Below are 20,304 nucleotides of genomic sequence, written 5' to 3'. Positions count from 1 at the left end.
TCTAATCTTGTGTTTGGTGCATGATAGCCACAGTCGCTTATGCGCCATAAAGCTCCATATAACACCCATATATAACTGTAGTTATGTGCAATGATGACGCACTTTCTTAATGCATGCATGTTTTCCTTCTTTCGAGCTTTTGTTGATTGTATGTTGCAGTACTTTCAGCATTGTTAATATGTATTATGCTTGTGGCAGTATTTTCTTCATAGTGTAGCCAGTGAATTGGACTGTACATTGATATCTGTGAGCTAAATCTCTGTATGACTGTGGGAATACCTTTTTTTTTTAGAGGTATGCAAATATTGAAATTTTTTATAATAATTGCAAAGTATGCCCTTGAATATAGAATCAAATATTAAATGTCTGATGAGTGAAAAGAAATTGAAAAATTAAGAAATAGCAAACATTGTTTGTCTTGCTTATTTCAGATTTCACATGGTATTTGCAAACAAAATTAATCTAGAATTGCACTGAGGTGTAAACCCTACTGAAAAATCCAATATAACTTTTATACAGGATTCTGTAAACATTTCTTGTACAGGAAGGGCCGGCATGAAACCTAGAATAGCTGTCATATTGCTGCTGAATACAGTGAACTCTCGTTAATTTGGCCTTCAGCAAAAAATGTTCGAAATAATGGAAAGCTTGAATTATCGAATGGGCTTGAACTAAACTGCCGAAAATACTTTGCATCACAGTAACTTTACTTGATGAACACCTGCATGGTGTATGTCCACATTGGAGGTGAAATCGAAGTGAGAACGTTTTTTCCCGGTTTCGTCAAGTGCTTCGCTCTAAGTGCACTGTGGGGAAAGTCCCTCTTCATGATGCTTCACTGCACCTCAACGTGGTCAAGCATTGCAGCGAAGCTTGTAGTGTGTGTCTGGTGAAACTGCGGTGAATTTGAAAATTTTCTATGTATTCGGTAATTTTTGAATATTCAGGAAGTTCTGGATATGAGTTTCTCGAATACAGATCGAATAGCAAACACAGGTCATTCCATGTGAAATGTCTCAGGCCCCAAAACCGACCATCGCCAATTTTTCTGAAAAAAAGTTGGTCATGTTGGCATGTGCAGGTCTTTCGTCGAAGTATTTCTTTGAAGAAAAAAAAATTTTTCTTTCATGTCACTCGATGAATGTAACAATATAAGAACTCCTCATATTTGCCTTAGCCACTAAAAATACTACAAGAATGTGGTGTTTTAGGACACCTTTCATTAACCTCACTAGTCTCAGTCAAAAAAAAAAAAAAAAAAATTTGGAACATTTGCATTTTACTCTATAATATTATGGTACGCATATTTAGTCTGTAGCCCTTTTGTGCAAGTCATGAGTTGGCAGATTGGAAGATAATGATTTGTATGCTCCGTATGTTAATATTTTGACAGAGTGATACCCGCCGCCTAGGGAAACAATCTGCCTGAAGTAAAAAAAATTTTAGGATGGGCTTCATAAAAAAAAAAAAGCACAAAAAATGTCTCCTTGAAACTGTGTTAATTGAGGGAAACCATTATTTATTGTCAGAACAACATTTCTCCAGGACTTCACATGTGAAGTGCATTGGCCGCTGTCTGCGGCACACTGGAAGGTCTGGCAACAAGCGCCAGCTTGAAAAGCTAATATTACGGGAGTAAATGGTGCATTAGCCTGAACCAGAAATAGCATAATGAGAATTAGAACTGCCTTCAAAATTCGCTTCGGTAATTGCAGCCCTAGTTCCTTGCAGTCCATCCGCTTCACACCAGCTATGGTTTCAAGTCTTCATATTGAAATCCTGTAATACTGAAAGGGTCAAGAAACTAGTGTAAAAGAAAGACAGGAGGCGAGTGAAATATAAAAAGTTTTTAGGTAATAACCGCCTGCTATGAGGGTCTGTAAATCCGGTAATGCGCGGTATTATTTCTACTGTGAAGCGGGAAGTAAATTGTCCTGCCTTCATGGGAGACAAAATTAATGCAAGCTGGATACTAACTGCCACTGCAACACACTCACAGATGTTATGTTGACTTAAGCAGTGTCTGCGCTGATTATTGACTTAAAAAAATTTCTCACCTCAGACAAAATTTACATGCTTAAAATCTTCTGGACTGAAAGCTAGGATGATGTGTATATAGTCCCACCTTAAGTGTTGTTTTTTTTTCTCTCTCAAAGGCCTTTTTTTTTCTTTTTTTTTTTTTTCTTCTTTATTTTCACTGTGAGGTACATGTGCATGGATTATCAGTATTACAGAAGGAGGTCCCGAAGTATAAACTGTCCGGGGGACCTCGATTTTCGATGCAGGCCGAATTATCACGAAAAAGTCATTTAGCAGAGCTTAGAGCTTATTGCTATGAAGACTGCTTCATCAACATGTCCAAATTATTTTTAGCATTAAGTACAGCAGCCTGTGAAAACTGAAAAAAAAAAAAAAAATAAAATGTAAGGCCTAAAACAAAATTTAGGTTAATGTAAAAAATTGTCTAAAGTGTCACATTTTTTTGCATCTTTAGTTACTCAAGAAAATATGAAAAGCTCCTGTATTGTTCCATTCACCAAGTGACATGAAAGAACAATATATCCTAAAATGATATGTCATTGCGTCTTGTTTCGTACATGATTTAAGAATTTTTTCTGAGACCAACTTTTGCTTCTTTGGAGAAAATTCAAATAGTGGTCATGTCAAGAAAAATTTTTCCTGAGAAAATTACTTTGACGAAAGACCTTTTACACAACTGGCAATGCGCAAAGTTTTTTTTTTTCCCAGGCAGGTTGGTGGTAATCGTTTTTGAGGCCTGGGACGTTTTGAACGGAATGACCAGTATTCAATTCCGATTCGAAGCTTTCAATATTCGAACCGGCCCTCCCTTTTTTTTTTTTTTTTTTAAGGTGCTAAAACCAGGTGCATGCTAGTGGTATGCATTATTTCTAGATCCCTATCGTTATTCAAGCATCCTTTCATGCAGCACACCTTTCACACTTTGCTTTCTAGCAATTTTTATGTTCATCAGCACTCTTGTATTAAGCTGACCCCTCGTGGGAGAACTCCATGCAGGTATTTTTTTGTATGCCCGTTCTAGTGTTACTGTCTATGCTGTGAAGACATTTACAACATTGCTGGTAACTTTTGATGCCAAGCTCTTTTATTATTTTCATATATGTGACTGTTATGGTACTTGGAAAGATTAGGCTCATTTTTCTTCCTCACAATATTTGTTCTCCTAAGACTAGCCCTATCCGTTGTTCAGGTTATGGATAAACTTCCTGTAGCACTAAACTGGTCTCTGTCTGTTGCATTTTCTTTTTTATTATTGATTAAGTTCTGTTCGATAGTTGCTTCACTGTAGGTGTGAAATAATCAGAAGTGACACCATCTCCTGAACTTGTAGTTGCAATGCTGCGGTGTGAACGGCAAAGGTGACTGGCAGACCGAAGCTGGAATTCCACCTCCGAACAGCTGCTGTGCGGATGGTGAAAACTGTGCCAAGAGACCAGGAACATATTTTGAGAGGGTATGTTCATCACATTTTTATTATTCTTCTTGAAAGGTTCCATTGCATCTTGGCAGTGGTATCATGTGAACAGTATTGCATTCTTTAATCTTTGGGTTCAGTGGGCACTTTTTTGCATTCTGTACTTTGCCTTGAAAACAGTGTACTTAAGTTACGAATAGATAGCCTTCACTCATTTCTTTATGTACTAGAGCCCTGGCGGGGTGGCGCAGTGGTTAAGGTGGTCGACTACTGTGCCCAAGGATCCGGGATTGCATCACGGCCGCGGTGGCTGCTTTTCGATGAAGGCGAAAAGCTAGGTGCCAGTGTGCTGTGCGATGTCAGTGCACGTTAAAACCCTAGGTGGTCAAAATTTTCGGAGCTCTACACTTTGGGGTTTCGCCTAGCCTGAGTCGCTTTGGGACGTTAAACCCTATAAACAAAACCAAACCTTTATGTACAGTCCAGCCCACTTATAACGAACTTGATCGTCACGCGGCATTTGTTTGTTGTATCCAAAGTTCGTAGTAAGTGGACCACCTATAATACGGGCAAAAAGAGCAAGCGAGATGAAAGTTAACCTTATTTTTAAAAAAAGTCCGTGATGCATGTCTGCTTCTCCAAAGCTGATCGCATCACTGCCGTTTCTAATTTCTCCAGCGCGGTAATATGTTCATCGCCAAGGCCTCTGCTGCACACGAGTTCCTTGAGCGACGCGATGTAACCGATCGCGGTTGAAGCGTTCACAGCAACCGGCGGTGGAGCAGCATCCTCGTCATCGTCCTCGTCGGTCTCTGGGCAGTCATGAAGGGCTCGCACTTCATGCACAATAGCTTCATCAGTGCATGGCTTCACAATGCCGGCGTCGTCATCAGCAGAAACGAAATCGTCCCAGGCAACGTCAGGTTCGGCCAGCTGCGTGTCAACGACGCGTTGCCACAAGTCCTCGTGCGACCGGCCTTCCGGTGGGTGATCTATGGCGTCCTCGGTGCCTGGGCCCATAAAACTCGCCTTGTGGAAGCAATTTGCTATGCACTCCGCGGTGAGTTCCATCCACGTCGCTTTCAACATCTCCACGGCGGCAAGCAAGCTGATGCGAACTGGCATGGCAGCATCAATCGTGATCAACAAGGATGACGCGCCACCGGTAGCACATCTTGAACGCATGAATGATGCCCATATCCAGCGGCTGAATTTTGCAGGTTGCATTGGGAAGCAAGAAGAGCACTGTCACCGCACTCAAAACAGGCTGCACATGGTGCTCCGCACAGTTATCCAGCACGAGCAGGACCTTCCTGTTTTTTCGTGCCATGTCGCGGTCGAACTCGACAAGCCACTCTGCAAATAAGTCACGACTCATCCAGGCTTTTGTATTGTTCCTATAGCGTACGGGCACGTAGCTTCCAAAGCATCGTGGCGACTTGCCAATGACAAAAGGCAGCCGCCGGTCACTGCCATCCATATTGACACACAGAAGAACGGTTATGCGCAACTTGCTGTTCTTCCCTCCTGCGCACTTGTCGCCTTTCAAGGCATGCGTTTTAGGTGGCACCATCTGATAAAACAGCGCAGTCTCGTCGGCATTGTAAACGTCCCGTGGAGCATAGCTCGTGATTGTTGGAAGGTTGTCGGAAAGCCACGCATCGACGTCCTCGTTGTTCACAGACGCGGCCTTGCCGACGACTGCCTTGAAAACAATTCCGTGGCGAGCCTTAAACTGGTGGAGCCATGCATTGCCTGGGCTGAAATCGGGAAAGTCCAAAAGGAAGGCGAAGTCTTTAGCCTTGGAGAGCAACAGCGGTCCACTGATCGGAACGTTGCGAGACCGGCGTCAGCGAACCACTTCAGCAGTGCGTCCTCAACGTCCGCGTAGGTCACCTTCCGAAGGCGCTTTCTAGTCGTCGGGTCGGCATTCACGGTAGCACCAAGAATCTTTTTCTTGCCCTTAGCAATGGTTGAAATGGTCGATTCGACAGTCCGTACTTCTTGACCAGTTCGCAGTTTTTTTGCACCTTGAGCAAGTTCATTAACAATGGCCATCTTTGATGCGATGTCGACAGCTTTCCTTTTAGCACCTGAAGAGGTCGGCATACAGTTCTCCATCGCACCAGGCGCAAGTCAAGCCCTTGGGCTCGCGCGTTGAGGCAGCCTTCAACTCCCCGATCTGGGAAAGGCACGGATGCGGCAACGATGTCAACGCAGTGCCATCGCACAGAAAGAATTGACGGCACAATGCCCTCAGCGCGGGGTGGTAACGGAGCAACAAATGGAGAACCGGTCTGAGCCGGTAGAGCAGGCGCCTGACTTTCCGGATTGGCAGACGCAGATTACGTGGATGCATCACAGTGACGCGGGCGGCGCCACTTTCTCTTTCGTCACCGCGCGCGCGCTTTTTCGTTTTTATTTTTCAACGCACGCTTTTTCTTTTTTTACTTTATTTTACCCGCAAAGGAGCACCGGGGGACGCTTTGTGCGCTTTGTGTTCGCGTCGTGTCAGGGGAACACAAAGTGTGCGAAATTCGCCTGCCGCGGTTTCGCTCGACTGCGAACCCGCGCCAAACACCGCCGGCTCGGTCAACTACGGGGGCCCGACAGCTTCGCTTTCGCTCTAACCGAGTGTTGAGGCCACAACAGTTCGTTCTATGTGAGACACTGTGCCATTGCCCCAATATATATTTTGACGGTAGCACCGCCCTCGTTCGTACTAAGCGAGCGTTCGTTATATCTGCGGCTGTTATAAGTGGGCTGGACTGTACTAGTTATTGTGGGTATGTATCTTCAGTGTAACGTCATGCAGAACATAAAATGGGCAGGAGACTACGCATAAAATGAGCCTTGCAGCAGTTGCAAAGAGCTGAATAGGGTTACAAAGAAAGGTCGTGTTGAGGGCAGGTGGTTATGTCAAGTGTGAATACGTTAATATGAAAACATTTGAAGTTTTCTTAGTATGGTAAACAAGCTCTGAAGCTTATGATTGCTTGAATGGAGCGGAATCCTGAAACATATTAATGAACATATAAGCTCTGTGATCAAGTTCAGTTTCACGAAACACTGGAGAACAGACTATCTGGCGGCAATTAAATGTGCCTGCTGAACTTTTAAGACCCAAGACTACCTCAAAACTTTTGGCTCTTTCCACAGTGTAAGAATATGTTTATATGTTGACTCTTACTGCCCGCTGCTGAGGAGAACGTGTCAGATTGTGCTCATGCTCTAGAAGCAGAGTGACTTGAGGTGATTAGGGGTAGCAAGTGGCTTGTACCCAACTGCAGTTTGCGGTGCCAGATTTCCACAGAATGAGTGCCTCCTTTTAAATTTGCGTCTGTGCATGCTCTCCTGGAACTGTGGTGCTGAGCAATCTCCAGAGCTGATAGGATATTGCAACTGAGCGACCATGTCTGTTATTTAGTTAGGAGTTCATTTTGTTGATTCGTGTTCCCGTGGGGTTTATACAAATTTACGAGAAAAGTAAATAAATGCAGTGGTTATCAGAGCCGCTTCCAAGTTCTGGGCTACTTGCTACAATACAGTAGGCCGCCAATTTGATTTTGGCTTGTGCTGATCTTGCATTGTTAATCCACAAAACCATATCTCTTGGCAAGCAAGGCCTGTTGCAATACCAGGTTTGTTACACACATAATTGCTAATCAGGTCGCAGTACGATAATAAATGTAAATAGCGCAGTTTGACATCGAGAAGCGTCACATATGTTATCAAGGAGTCCGCAGTAGAACTTCAGTTGGTCATAGGTTACCTGGGACTTTTTGTTATGCGCTGACATTGCACAACACAAACACCTTTTACATTTCACCTCTATTGAAGTGCGGCCACCACATCCGGAATAGTACCGGTCTTCTTTGGTGCAGTAGCCCAGCTCCCTGAAGCCACTAAGGTACCAGGTAAAAGGTAAGCAGTTTGCACCATTCTGGTGCAAACTGCTGGAGGCCAGCACGGGGTATGAAAGGTAGATATGCCAGCAACATTTATAAAGCTGCATAATTTGTACTACTTTTGAGTGCTTGGTAGAAAATTTTGCCAAACATTATTGAGGACAACATATTTAATTACGTTAACAGGCCAGCTGCTATTCTTTTATACACTGGCATCTGTGAAACCTAGTGTTCTGCCCGATATTTTACCTCTTGGCGTGTACTCCCGCCTTTCTTTGAGATGGGCTCTGCCACACGATGGCTTAGTGGTTTGGGGTGCTCGACTGCTGAACCTAAGGATGTGGGATTGAATCCTGGCCGTGGTGGCCGTTTTTTGATGGAGCCAAAAAGCAAGACTCCTGTGTGCTCATGTGCGATGTCGGCTTACATTACAGAACCCCCAAGTGGTCGCATTTTCCGGAACCCTCCACCACTGTGTTCTTCATAGCCCGAGTCGTTTTAGGACGTTAAATCGTATAAGCCATAAACCATTTCTTTGAGTGAACAGCTCAGCATAATTTTTGTCTGCGTAAAAGGTTTGTGGTTTGTGGGGTTTAACATCCCAAAGCAACTCAGGCTATGAGAGACACCGTAGTGGAGGACTCCGGAAATTTTGACCACCTGGGGTTCTTTAACGTGTACTGACATCGCACAGCACACAGGCGTCTTGCTTTTCGGCTCCATCGAAAAGCGGCCGCCGAGGCCGGGATTCGATCCCATGCCCTTGGGAGCAGTAGTCGAGCGCCGTAACCACTGCGCCATCCCGGTGGGGTGTCTGCGTAAAAGGTGACATTGTCTGACAGAACGCCATATTTATAAAAGCCATTATCGAATCATGCAGCTAAAACCTCATTGCACTAGCCATTAAAACGTAGCAAAGGCCCTCTTTGTTTCCTTCCGGTCTCGATGCTCATGCCTATAGCAGTGGAGACGATCTACTACTTAGCAGGAGAGCGCGGGTTCGATCACAGCTGCAAAGGCAGTATTCCTTGTGCAGGCAGAATAGTGCAATGTCCTTGAGGTTTCTGTGAACATTAAAGAACCCCAGGTGGCCAAAATTAATCATGATCTCTACATGGCAGGCTTGAATTAACAGAGTTGGTGCATTAAACTGCTCAGTGTTTGAGTGCATACATAGGTTCAAATGTTGGAGGGTGCCTGCTGAGGCCAACAGTTTATAGGTGGTGCTGTAGTTATCCACACAGTTAGTAGTCGTGTGGATGAAGAAAAAAATTCTTGCACTGAGCGTATTTCACTCACAAGCTCAAAAGGACTGTGGGGCCACATTCTCGATGCTGTTCAGCCCGTTTACGCAGTCCCAGAAAGTAAAACACTAAGTGTAAAATGACTCAGTGGCGAGAGCAGCTTCAATCCTTCTCTGCCTTGCCTCACTTGAAGAAGCTCACTTATACGCCACACCACCGAATGGTCGTGCAACACCTGCAGCATTGAGAGTTCATAGGACTTGGTTGTGTTGCACCATCTGTCAGAGTTCAAAACAAGCATGAGGAACAGCGAGCAAGACCTGGTTGTGCCGCTGGTCAGTGTCAATACCTAAATGTATTGTTCCACCTTGGCTCTCTCATGACTTTTCTTACTGGGCATGTAGTGTGGTTTAGGTGTAATATTTTTATTTTTCTCTAATGAAAGCTCAAAGTGGTCTTTTAGACTTTGGTACCATAGCCAATTATGTCAACATTTCTCATACCCTCACTTTATGAAGTCAACTGTGCACTCCTGCGACTTCTGCTTGACAGGTGATGTGTTCTAAAAATATAGAAATGTGTGATGCAAGAAGTAATGGGTATGGACTGGCCTGAGTATTGAGTGGCCTACCTTTTCACTTGGTTTGTGGAGAGTAAAATTATTTGCATCTAGTCGTGCTCCTGCGCTCACACACCTGTGTGCTCCTGTGCATACATGCATGCTATGCAACATTATGGGTTTTATAGCTGTCCCTTGCTCCCCCTGTCTCCCAGGATTGTCAGGTTGATCAGTAATGATTGAGCAAGGTATCAATTTCAGCTCCTGTTTTTTTCTGTCATACCACTGATTAACATGCTTGCTGTTTCTTTTAGGGATGCTATAACAAGCTGAAGGAAGACATCGCTCAGTATGCAGTCTACGTTGGCATTGCAGGCATCGGTATTGGGTTGATCGAGGTGAGCTTGCAAAGCAACATTACATTGCCTATTCCCTAACTGTACAGGGAGTGGGAATATAATAAAAAAAATAGCACCTTTATTCAAAACTTCATATGCTTCACTACTCTTTGGAAGCACAGCACCTTAATTAGAGCATGCCATCATGAGGAGACTGTAGGCATGCTGGCATGCCAGGCTTCTACCAGGGATGTCGAAGGTGTTTCTGCAACAATAATACTAGGGCACTCTGCCTGTGAAGTTTGTTAAATGTTAACTGAGCATGCTCAGCTGAAAACCGATGGCTTGCTGCTCTGTGAAAGGAAGCACTGGTTGAGTGATGCAAAGGGTAAGGCCAGCACCTTCCTTGTTACCCTGGAGACTAGGTGTGGTAGGGGAGGAAAAGTGCCACAGGTGAGGCATTCTAGGAAAGCAAGGGGCCCGGATCAGTTGATTTGCATATCTACAGCTTTGATACTGCTTCGTGTTTAAATGAGCATTTGTTTGAAAGTGCTTTCTGAACATAACCTTGGAAATGGCAGAACTGCCTTTTAAAGATAAAATGTTTGCAATGTGTAGCGTGTGTGCTGCAGGTTGTTTGAACCTTTTGTGTTTCACTTGAATACTCTCCCAACGCTCCTTGTCCACCTTTACTGTATGCTACATTAACTGTGGGTCTGCTTAATGCTGTTTCGTTGGCTGAAGCAGTGTGCAAGCAACATGCAAAACCTGCAGAGTGCTCTCGCCAGCCTATACATTCCTGAGCATATAGCTCCAATTCTCAGTGCTGTTGTCATCTACATTGCGTATTTCATCTTCTATGGTGTGCGGCTGGTGACTGCAATTTTATAGTAACTGTGCAAATGGGCACTTCTTAAGGTTCCCATTTGCAATTTATCTTGTTTACTACTTTGTGGTGTAACTGTCACGGGATGCTGTGGTTTTGTGCTCAGACACCCACTACATGCACCAGACAGTTAACGATGAACAACTGTCTGTGCAGTATGATTTAGGTGTCTTTCAGGAGAGTGTTTTGCTGTAGTCCTTCAAACTGTTTGAATGCTGCCTTATGCCAAAGGTGTAGTAGAGCTGATATTAGAAAAAAACCTCGGCACAGCGCTAAGAAATCTGAAGAAAAACCTATCAGGAAAATCGTATGAACTAAACTGCCCAATTTTGAGAAATTAATATAAGGCGCACTTTTGAACTCATTTTCATTGCATAAAAATGCTACTTAATCATGCCTTGTTGGTGCAAGGTCCACATTTGGGTTGTATTTAGTACAAAAGAATCTTTGCAACACATCTGATCCACTGATGGCAGTGGCAGAAGTAGCCAGCATCTCTTTTGTTTTTGCATGCTTAGACTTCTTTTATTAATGCGTTGCGAGGAAGCTACCAAGGTGGTTGACTGCATGTGATCAATTTCTACGTTGTCGATTGGTAGCAAATTTCACCGCTGCACTGATGACTGTGGCGAATGAGGTGTCACTTTCGGGCTTCCCTTCGACCTGAGTGTTCACATGATTCACGCGTGCTAGGCAGTGCATGTGGCTCTGGCTGGGCTTGGCTAGCGTTTTCTTTTTCCTTTCAATATTTTTGTTTCGGCGGCACTCTCTTGCTGTTTTGCCGCTCCCCATTGCCTCCGTCAAGGCGTTGCTTGGCCGCCGCGGGAGAATCTTGAAAGCCGATTTTCGCGGGTTACACAGCACAAGATCGACGACTTTCACCACATGGAAAAGTGGTCCGCGACACTATGGCGTTCACTGTAGCTAATCAGCTAGGCTCACGGATGTTCATTGTAGCAGAGAGAGAGCGCCATAGCCCTAATATATATTCTGACGGCCACGCCGGATTGGCTCATCATATAATCGGGGAATAATTACTCACTGACATCGACCCAAGCGCAGCCATACAGCTACAAAGAAAAGCTATACAGCTTTCTCAGGAACTTCGTAGTTAAAGAAAAATTTGTTGTGACCCGGAGATCGAACACGGGACCACCGCTTTTCCGGGGTAGTCGCTGTACCAACTGAGCTAACTGGTATGGTCAGTAGAACAGATTGTAGGGCAAGAGCGAATCGATGGATTTTTATTTTGATGTGATGGCGAAATGGCCCAGTGTTGCAGAAAGTTCGGTGCCGTTAGTGTCTGCAGTGAATGTGTTGCTCGAGACAGAATAATCTGAGAAACCTAAAAAACAGAATAATTCAGGGAAAGGTCCAAATTAAGCCAAAAGCGATGAGGGGGTTCCTGTAGCCTAGACAAACAAGAATATCGAAAAGTGAATTGGTGTTAATTAGGGTGGATATTGGGGGTTAAGTTCAGGTCCTTTGGTTGCAAGACTAACTGCACATAGGCCACAAAGGCTCATTGGTTCAGGTGTGTTGGAAAGGGACCTATACTTGGGGACAACTTTCTGTGGCTATGTGGCCAAAGCTACAGGGCCGACATGTATAAGTTCACTGCTCAGCACAGTGTAGTCCCTCCAGAAATTTCGTGAATCATGCTCTAATATTCTGCCATTACGGAACTAGCCACATTATTACATAAAGATTACAAAACAGTGCTAACAAGTAAAATGCTAGTATAGAGCATTTTAACATTGGTATCATATGCTGCACACACACCAGTGGCTGTGTCACCTGTTGGCGATGCCGTGAAGTGTACGTCTGCAGTGTCTGCTGCGTGTCCGCACTGGTTCATGTGTGCTTTTGCAATGCACTTGCTTTAATAATGTATGTCATCTGGGCTGTTGATGAGTCATGAATTTACATTCACATATGCGTTCATTGGTGCAAAGGAACACATTTCTGCATAGCTGGCAGTTCAAAAACTTTTATTTCATTGAGAAGGCAGAACTGAAATGGTAACAGGCCAGATATGCCTGAACTACACTTGATGTGGTAACACTGTGAGGAAAGCCCCGCCCTCGTAGTCTTGGCTGCATCTAGCCACAGAAAGCTGTCTCTAGTTCCTTAAAGGGCCCCTGAAATGCTATTTGCGGTAAATTTGTAAGCCAAAAATCCGTAGAGGTGGTCGTTGTGAGTATTCGAGTCAAAGTTGAAAGCTTTGCTTGGAGCCTATCATTTACTAATCAATTTTAAGAGTGCTCCTAAATTTGGGTGACATATGCCTGCACGCACTGTGCGCAAACCTCTCCTATGACATCATTGAGGCTTTCTGGGCACTCCCGTTCATTACAAACACCCAAGTTATGCAGGCGGGGCTGGGTGTGATGGGCTGCTGTCCCGACTTTTCTTTTTTTTCTTGCGTGCTGGTGTGGGCTGAGTTGAGGGAGGAGAGGAGGAGCATTATTTTTGGTTGCCCATATGCTCAGCGCTAATGAAGGTAGCTTAAATTTTTGTATTACAGAGACGATTGATGGGATGCCTATTGTTCATGTGCGTTTTCTAGATATAGTGAATAGCTTTTTATGGGCCCTTCAATGCTTTCATGTTCTACTCTTAAATAGAAGCTTGAGCGTCTCCGAAGCTTTTTTTTTTTTGTAGCAATTGTGCCCGTTTTGCGCTCCTTCACATAGCTTGCTTACAGTGATGCCAGAGATTTTTACTGGGAAGTGACATATTGACATCAAACTTTGTAGGCCCGCTTCACATGGCATGGCATGCAAACGGTATTTTGAAAATTCTAAACACTAGGTGTGGACTAAAGGGATAAGCACACGTGCTGCCTGTAGATCAGATTTACCTCTCCTCTTTGTGACAGAGGGATCATGGCCCCATGGGACTCTCTTTGCATGCGTTTCTTGTGTGAGAACAAGAACAGTCAAAATAGTCTTCCCAGAGGCCAATGCTGTCGTATAGTTTTATCATTTTAAAGCGGCTGCGATTCTCCAGGCAAAAGTTAATCTGGAGCAAATCGCGAAGTATGGTGTGCCTTGCCTTTTTTGCAACCTGCTTCTCACAAGCTGTCTTTCAAGTAGTGTAATCTTGATGTAAAAAACTATAATGTTATTGATCTTACCATTGCTCTAGCCACCAGTTCTTGCAGATGCATATGTGCATACCTCTTCAGGAACCTCCTATGCAACTTTCAGGATGCACGCTACTAGAGTTGGTTGCAAATTGGTTGAATTTTCACTTTCGTTCCAAGTTGAATGATAAATTCTCATTTCAGTTGAAATTTTTTATTTATTTATTTTGAACATACTGCTAGCTCTTTCGAGGCTGTTGCAGGATTGGGGTACATCATGATAGCTAATCAGTAACACGTCACAAGTTATATAACCACTAAAGAATAACGTTGAAAATTTAGTAGTCATCATACGCAGTAATGTCAGTCAATAGTGAAATATGCAATGCAACATGAGCACATGTGAAGTAATATTTCTTAACAAGTAGTACTCAAATGCTAGATTATCATGTTGGGGGAAAAAATGATTACGGCAGGTTAGAAAGAAAAATTTGCAGAGATTCAGAGCCAACAAAACATCCTCAGGTAATATGTTACATTCCCTAATTGCTTGCGGAAAAAAAGAATAACGAAAGGTCTCAGTCTGAAACTTATACTCTACTAATTGCTGTGAATGTTTAGTTCTAGTATTTCTTTTAGATGAAGGGACTAGGTAAAGCTCGGAATCTATTTTTAAAGCACCATTTATTAGAAGGAATAGGAACTTAAGGCGTGAAGTTCGGGCGCGGTTACTAATACTGGCAAGGTTTGCGCTGTTCAAAAGTTCAATTGGGAAGTCGTTATGTCGATATCTGTTGAAAATAAACCTTACTGCTTTCCGCTGGACACTAATTTATTTATGCATTGTGTGTGCGAAAACTAGCAAAGAGACCAGCAATGACCTATGTTTTAGTTGTGAAGCTTTGTGGATTGTCGGTGGGAACGTTGATGGGTGAGAATAAATTGGGGATGACAAAAGAAGGGTGTGAAATGAAAAGTGGATTTAAGGTGCAGAGTAAAAGATAGGTCACAGAAATGCACTCATTCCTGACTTGAAAAAAAAAAAAAAAAAAAAAAGCAAACTGGCACTGCTTTACAAGCAATAAGAGGGAATAGGTTCGTTGTTCACAAGCCTAACCAAACTATCGGTATGCTCACTTATGAATACAGCATAGTTCATGAGTTAGATCACTAGTCAGTTTTTTTTTTTGTCTTGGTACTGTGCTGTTTATTTTTAGTTTCAACTGTACCGGTAATTTTGTGTGGGTCAATCGTTCTAAAATGCTGCAGCCTTCTTAGACCCATAACAAAGCATGTGTTGAAGCTTTTTCTGGACAAAACCTACAAGTGAATATTTTCTTACCCTCTTTTTCAGATTATTGGAATTATCTTCTCCTGCTGCCTTGCTAACCAAGTGAAGTAATGCCGGGCACCATGCAGAGTGTAATTTGGCTGTTGGTCTGCTCATCTGATTTTTGTGGCAGCTGCTATAAGTCGCACACCAGTGTGTTGTGGTCTTGATCATATACCAGACAGGTTCATGCTAATTTTGGCAAGAAAACTTCTGTCCCTTTGTCAACCAAAGCTCATCCCTACCTTGTATACTATGTCGTTGTGCCTTAATATTGTTGAACAAGAAATATTTTAATGTTGCTGAGCTTCGCCCTTCGCAGTTGTGCCTCTTCTGGGGACATATAGTGAGGGCCAAATGTGCACTATAAGATCAACCCCGTTTTCATCGCATTTGCACAAGTTGAGACAAACAACCATGTCTCACGTTGCAGAGTACCTCAAGAGTTGTGTTGTTTGTAAATAGCTGTCATGAGTGTTTCTGATTATTATGATGGAGACATGGATATATAAATATACATATATCTATATATATATATATATTTCAATACTGATGCTGCATCACAAGTTCTGTGCAGCAGCAACAAAAGCATTCTCCAAAGGGCTATTTTTTTTTTAAAGCAATATAATGGGCCTACTCAGGCCTTTATTTTTGGCAGCGAGGTTTACCTGTTCTTTGGGCTGTTGATTTACAAATCAAGTTAACTTGTTTTAGGCTGATTGCTACAGTATTTACAAATGCATATTGTTCATTGTAATTATTCAATAAAGTTAATCTGTGCTTGTGGAGTGAAATGAATGTCTTGCTTGTTCTAATTATTTGCACTGAATGCCTTTAAGCTTTGCAGACTTCTAGGCAGCTGTGTAAAAGCTAAAGTACGCCCCGTCGGGGTGGTGCAGTGGTTGCGGCGCTCGACTGCTAAACCCAAGTATGCGGAATTGAATTCCGGCCGTGGTGGCCGCTTTTTGATGAAAGGGGAAAGCAAGGTGCCCGTGTACTGTGCAATGTCAGTGCACGTTGAACCCCAGGTTGTCGAAATTTTCGGAGCCAGTGCTGCTTTACTGCCACGAAGGTCGTGTAGGGCACGAAGTTGTACAGGACTGCAGCGGGACTGCAGCAATTTGAGAATTGGTCAACTCCATTAGCTGCAGGGGGTCCTTTAGAGACAGAAGCCGCTTTTTCATGTTAATGTTTTTCATATTCATGGCTAATGTTAGGTGGCAGCAGTTCATGTCTTTGAATTTGCTGTGCATTGAAGAAGGCATTTTGTTTGTGGCTAGGAACTCCTTGCATCATACTGTGGGGCTTCTATGTTGTCGCTGCAATTGTGGGTGTAGCAAAAACACCAGTACATACAAATATTTAAAGCCTTATAGTGTCTCAGGCATGATTATCTGTGTTGAACACTGTAGTGAGTGACGAGATTATTTGCGGAGTGATTTGTGAAAGAAAACCTATCTCTAAAGTTGCTTAATTTGAGCAATCGTTTGTAGTCGTGTGCTCTCCCATGTAAGCTTAAATGCTTTGTCACCCCTGCCACCTGCCCTGAGGTACTCTGCCTCTAGTTTTGCACACTTTTTTTTTTGCTGGTTTGCCTTTTTGCATTAAGGCACAACAGAGAAGCCATTGTAGCGGGTGACTGCCGTTGCCTTTCATCTAGTGTCTGCAAAGTGTGGTTTGCAACTACAATGTCAACTTTTTGTTTAAAATGCAAGAAATTTTGCAATCCAAAAATATTAACCGGAAGAAAAATGATGTAGCTCTAGGAAATTTTCTTGTTGAACCTGAACTTAATTGCTCAATGACCAGGTTATTACCTTCTGAATACTGCGAAAGGAAAATGAAAGGTCCCATTTAGAGCATATGTGCTGGGGGAACTCTTATGAGGGCACCTGGAACATATGCAACTGTTAAGGTACACGTATAAGAGGTCTATTGATTAAAATGTGTTTATATTGTGGATTGAAAGCAATTTGGGAGTGAAGTGACAAGAACGTAGGGACACTCAATAGGAGTATTGTGGGACCCTGTGCTTTAGGGTTCAGAAGTAGTGTACTTGTGGATGGCGACAACTGAAAAGTTGAATGTGAATTGGTTTCATGGCTAAGGATAAAAGATTTGTTTGATTGCCTCGGCTGATGTTTTGTAGCGCCTACTGCATTTTTCTCTGAATGTCGATGACCTGCTACTTTGGGAGGGAAAGGCACCCAAACAGTTAACAGGGCATGGAGCTTGTTTTTTGGTGACATGAACATTAACAATAAATAATTGAATGATATGACAGAAAAAATGGTATCTGTAGCAATGCAGTATTAAACTACAGGGCATCCTATTTAAAATGGATGAAGGTTGAAAATACCTAAGCATTTTCCTCAATTGAAATGAAGGGATTTTTGTTATAAGTCATGCTGGAGTACTGGCTATTTTTTTTGCTCTGTCTATTTTAATAGCTAGTCAACATTAACTGTTGTGACGATTCCTCCCATGTGTTTCCCGTTACGATGAGAGCATTCTCCTCGGCATCCAAACCGATCTGTGTGGGGTAGAAGCGGGAAGAGAAAGAGCGGAAAAATTGGCAGTGGCTTAGCTTGGTTTAGCCTGGTAATTGCAAAAGCAATAGCTGTGGCTATGCCTAGGTTTAGCTGGTGGTGTAGCTGGTTGTGGTGCTTGTGGTTATGCTTATGGTTATGTAGTGATTCACTCTGACCATGGCATATGGTTCAACTATTGTTTATTGCGGGGTGCTACCTGGTTATTCTATGTATAACTAGTAGCGAGGCAAGGAGTGCCGTGGCTGCAACGATATACTTGATTGTGGGTAAGGTTAAGGCAGAATGTATAACTGCCGCTCCGGCGCCGACTGCAACGGCATTCTTTACGCCAGCAGAAATGAAAGCATCCCTGGCCGGTCTCGAGGGAGAGAGCGCTTCTCTTCTCTTACGGCCTCTCCAATGGGGTCTGTTTCAACCGCCCGCTCGTTTTTAGCTTCGCCCGCATCAGAGGCAAGGAGTGCCGTGGCTGCAACGATATACTTGATTGTGGGTAAGGTTAAGGCAGAATGTATAACTGCCGCTCCGGCGCCGGCTGCAACGGCATTCTTTACGCCAGCAGAAATGAAAGCATCCCTGGCCGGTCTCGAGGGAGAGAGCGCTTCTCTTCTCTTACGGCCTCTCCAATGGGGTCTGTTTCAACCGCCCGCCGCGCCTCGGTGGTGTCGCCACCGCCCCACTGCTGCTCTTCCGCTACAGCCGTTAAAGCGCAAGGGAAACGCGCGCTCGTTTTTAGCTTCGCCCGCATCAGTTGCAACCGGCAGGTCCTGACATTTGGCCCCTTATGGTTTATACAAAGTCTGTCATCAACATCGAACATGCATCGTGTACGAGGAATAAAATACAGTCAACAATCCACTCACGCGCGCGCTCCTTCGTCAGTGCTGCCGTGCACGGTCGAATGAAGCTTCGGGTACACTTCAACATTTTTTACCCCTAAGTTTTGTACAAAAATAAATTTACCAGGCTATGCAATCTGCCTTTGAATGTTTTAAGCAGGTGTAGCGCGACCTGACGTGAGTGCATGGTGAACTGTTGGGTGGAGATTCTGTCAACCGATACCGTTTTCGTTTAGATCAGAAGAGGCACCGGTAAAAATTCATGGCGCGTCTCAGATTCAGAGTAAATAACAAAAATTTACTCATATAGTAAAAATTTCACTTGTCTAGCGGAGTGGGCTGTTCTAGCTTCGTTCAAAACATATCAGTCGGTTGAAATACCGAAGATGTATATGTAGTCTCGCGACTACTTTTAATCAAGGAAGTGGGCATAAACAGTTAAGCAGAATCGAAAAGAGCGGCAAACAATAAAAAAATTGTCCTTCAAAGTTGCACATTGCACTATATATTCAATTCATCAAAATGCGACCTGCGTCTAGAAAATTCAGGCTCAAAATCTTCTTGCACGGCTTGTGCACATAAGGAGTTGGCCTGTCGGTCTTCTCTGTCACTTTCCTGGTATAATTAATTGAGAAGAAGAATTCTTAGAAATTTTTCAAATATCAAAAGAGCGGACTTAATAACAATTCCTTTCGGGCAACTCAGTGTTGAGTTCTGAAATGCTGACTGAATCAGGATCTTAAGTACTTCGAGAACATTTGTGTGTAGCAGGTGCATGGCAGCTTTTTAGAAAAAAAAAAGCTTGTTCAATAGGGCAACAAGCTCTGGTTTCGGATAATGCAGTCCACTAGAATATTGTCCTCGTAGAAGAGCGTACTACATGGGGCTGCTTCTTTCGCTAGTTTCAAGAAGAATAGAGCAAGCGTCGCACCCGAAGTTGATTAACTAAACGATATATCCAGCGACGTAAGGTAAACCGGAATATGTGACCGTGGGAAATGGGATGGTAGGAGATGCCATCACTTCCTTCAGTGCCTTGATTTTGCTCTCAGATGAAACGTCGGTCTTGACAATGTAGTCATGTTCTGCTAGCTGTTACGGCCCTCGCATCTGGCATATGTCATTCCCTTCCGCACACAAACCTTACTTTCCCGAAGATAGCCTCAATGGGTCGCTATATAAGGCTTGAAATCAGTCTTCAGTAAGAGTGTCCTTCTTTAACGCTTTATAAGTTTCTTGCATACTTTCGATATAGCAGGTTAACTCATTTGTATTAGTCACTGCATTGAGTATCGCCTTCATCATTTATTGGCCTTTTTTTACCACTTCGAGCACAAGTGGTGTCATGAATATCAAACTATTTTTTGTTTTCATAATAAGCATAATATCATGTAAAAATTTTATTGAAACAATGTTTATTTGCAAAATTAAAATAATGTTTATAATACCACACATTACCTAGTATATGAATTTTAATAACATTTAAAACTCAACCTTGCAACGTTTACTTTGACTGTTATACTAATACTTTATATCATGCAAGCAATTTGCAATTTACATTACATTTTTATGAAATTATTTTCATCTTCGGTGCTACATGAATGGTTTCGCATCTAGTTCTGAAAGACTGCTTTGCTGTTGCAGACGAGTTGCTGTCATGTTAGCCTTGAAGAAGCTTCGATGTGATCACTGCTCATTCAGTTTTCTTTTTTTTTCCTATTCTTGTACATGCTTGGGGAAAATTCGGATTAAAATGGACAAAAGTAGCTACCGTGCCACAATGTATGCCATGCTTGTCGAGCGTTTGCTGAACGACAGCGTTTTTTATATCCGTTCACGTGTGGTACGTTGACGCCATGCCGCTGCAGCATCTACCTTCTGTGCTTTTTAATTTCGAAGCTGCACTCGCCACGAAACTCGCGAGCGACAGCGCGAAACCAGGCAAAAGCCACCCGTCGCCGCTGAAGCAGGCGCGGAGCGAACAGTGAGCAGGTCGCGCCCCTTGCGGTGGCGGAGAGTGTAACTCAAGGAGAAAAGTTCCTATTGTTCCCGCGGCGATTGAGAAGGCCGTAAGAAAGAGCGCGCGCTCTCTCCCTCGAGACCGGCCGT

The 20,304-nt window shown here is 43.4% G+C and overlaps 1 protein-coding gene across 1 annotated transcript in view; it reads left to right on the top strand.

Annotated features, from left to right (window-relative positions):
* LOC146206059 (leukocyte surface antigen CD53-like) overlaps positions 1 to 15,601 on the top strand; it is a 32,635-nt gene extending 17,034 nt beyond the window's left edge. The window contains exons 5-7 of the mRNA XM_084590714.1: positions 3,371 to 3,493; positions 9,480 to 9,563; positions 14,832 to 15,601. Of these exons, the coding sequence (XP_084446840.1) occupies positions 3,371 to 3,493; positions 9,480 to 9,563; positions 14,832 to 14,879 (255 nt within the window). The 3' untranslated portion in view covers positions 14,880 to 15,601. The remainder of the gene's footprint in view (positions 1 to 3,370; positions 3,494 to 9,479; positions 9,564 to 14,831) is intronic.
* The last annotated feature ends 4,703 nt before the right edge of the window (positions 15,602 to 20,304 follow it).

This window comes from Amblyomma maculatum, chromosome 1, assembly GCF_055883805.1.
Source record: "Amblyomma maculatum isolate TAMU_Amacu chromosome 1, ASM5588380v1, whole genome shotgun sequence".
Lineage (NCBI taxonomy): Eukaryota > Metazoa > Arthropoda > Arachnida > Ixodida > Ixodidae > Amblyomma > Amblyomma maculatum.
The sequence above is the reverse complement of the archived record's forward strand: the minus strand, read 5'-3'. Positions and strand labels throughout refer to the sequence as shown.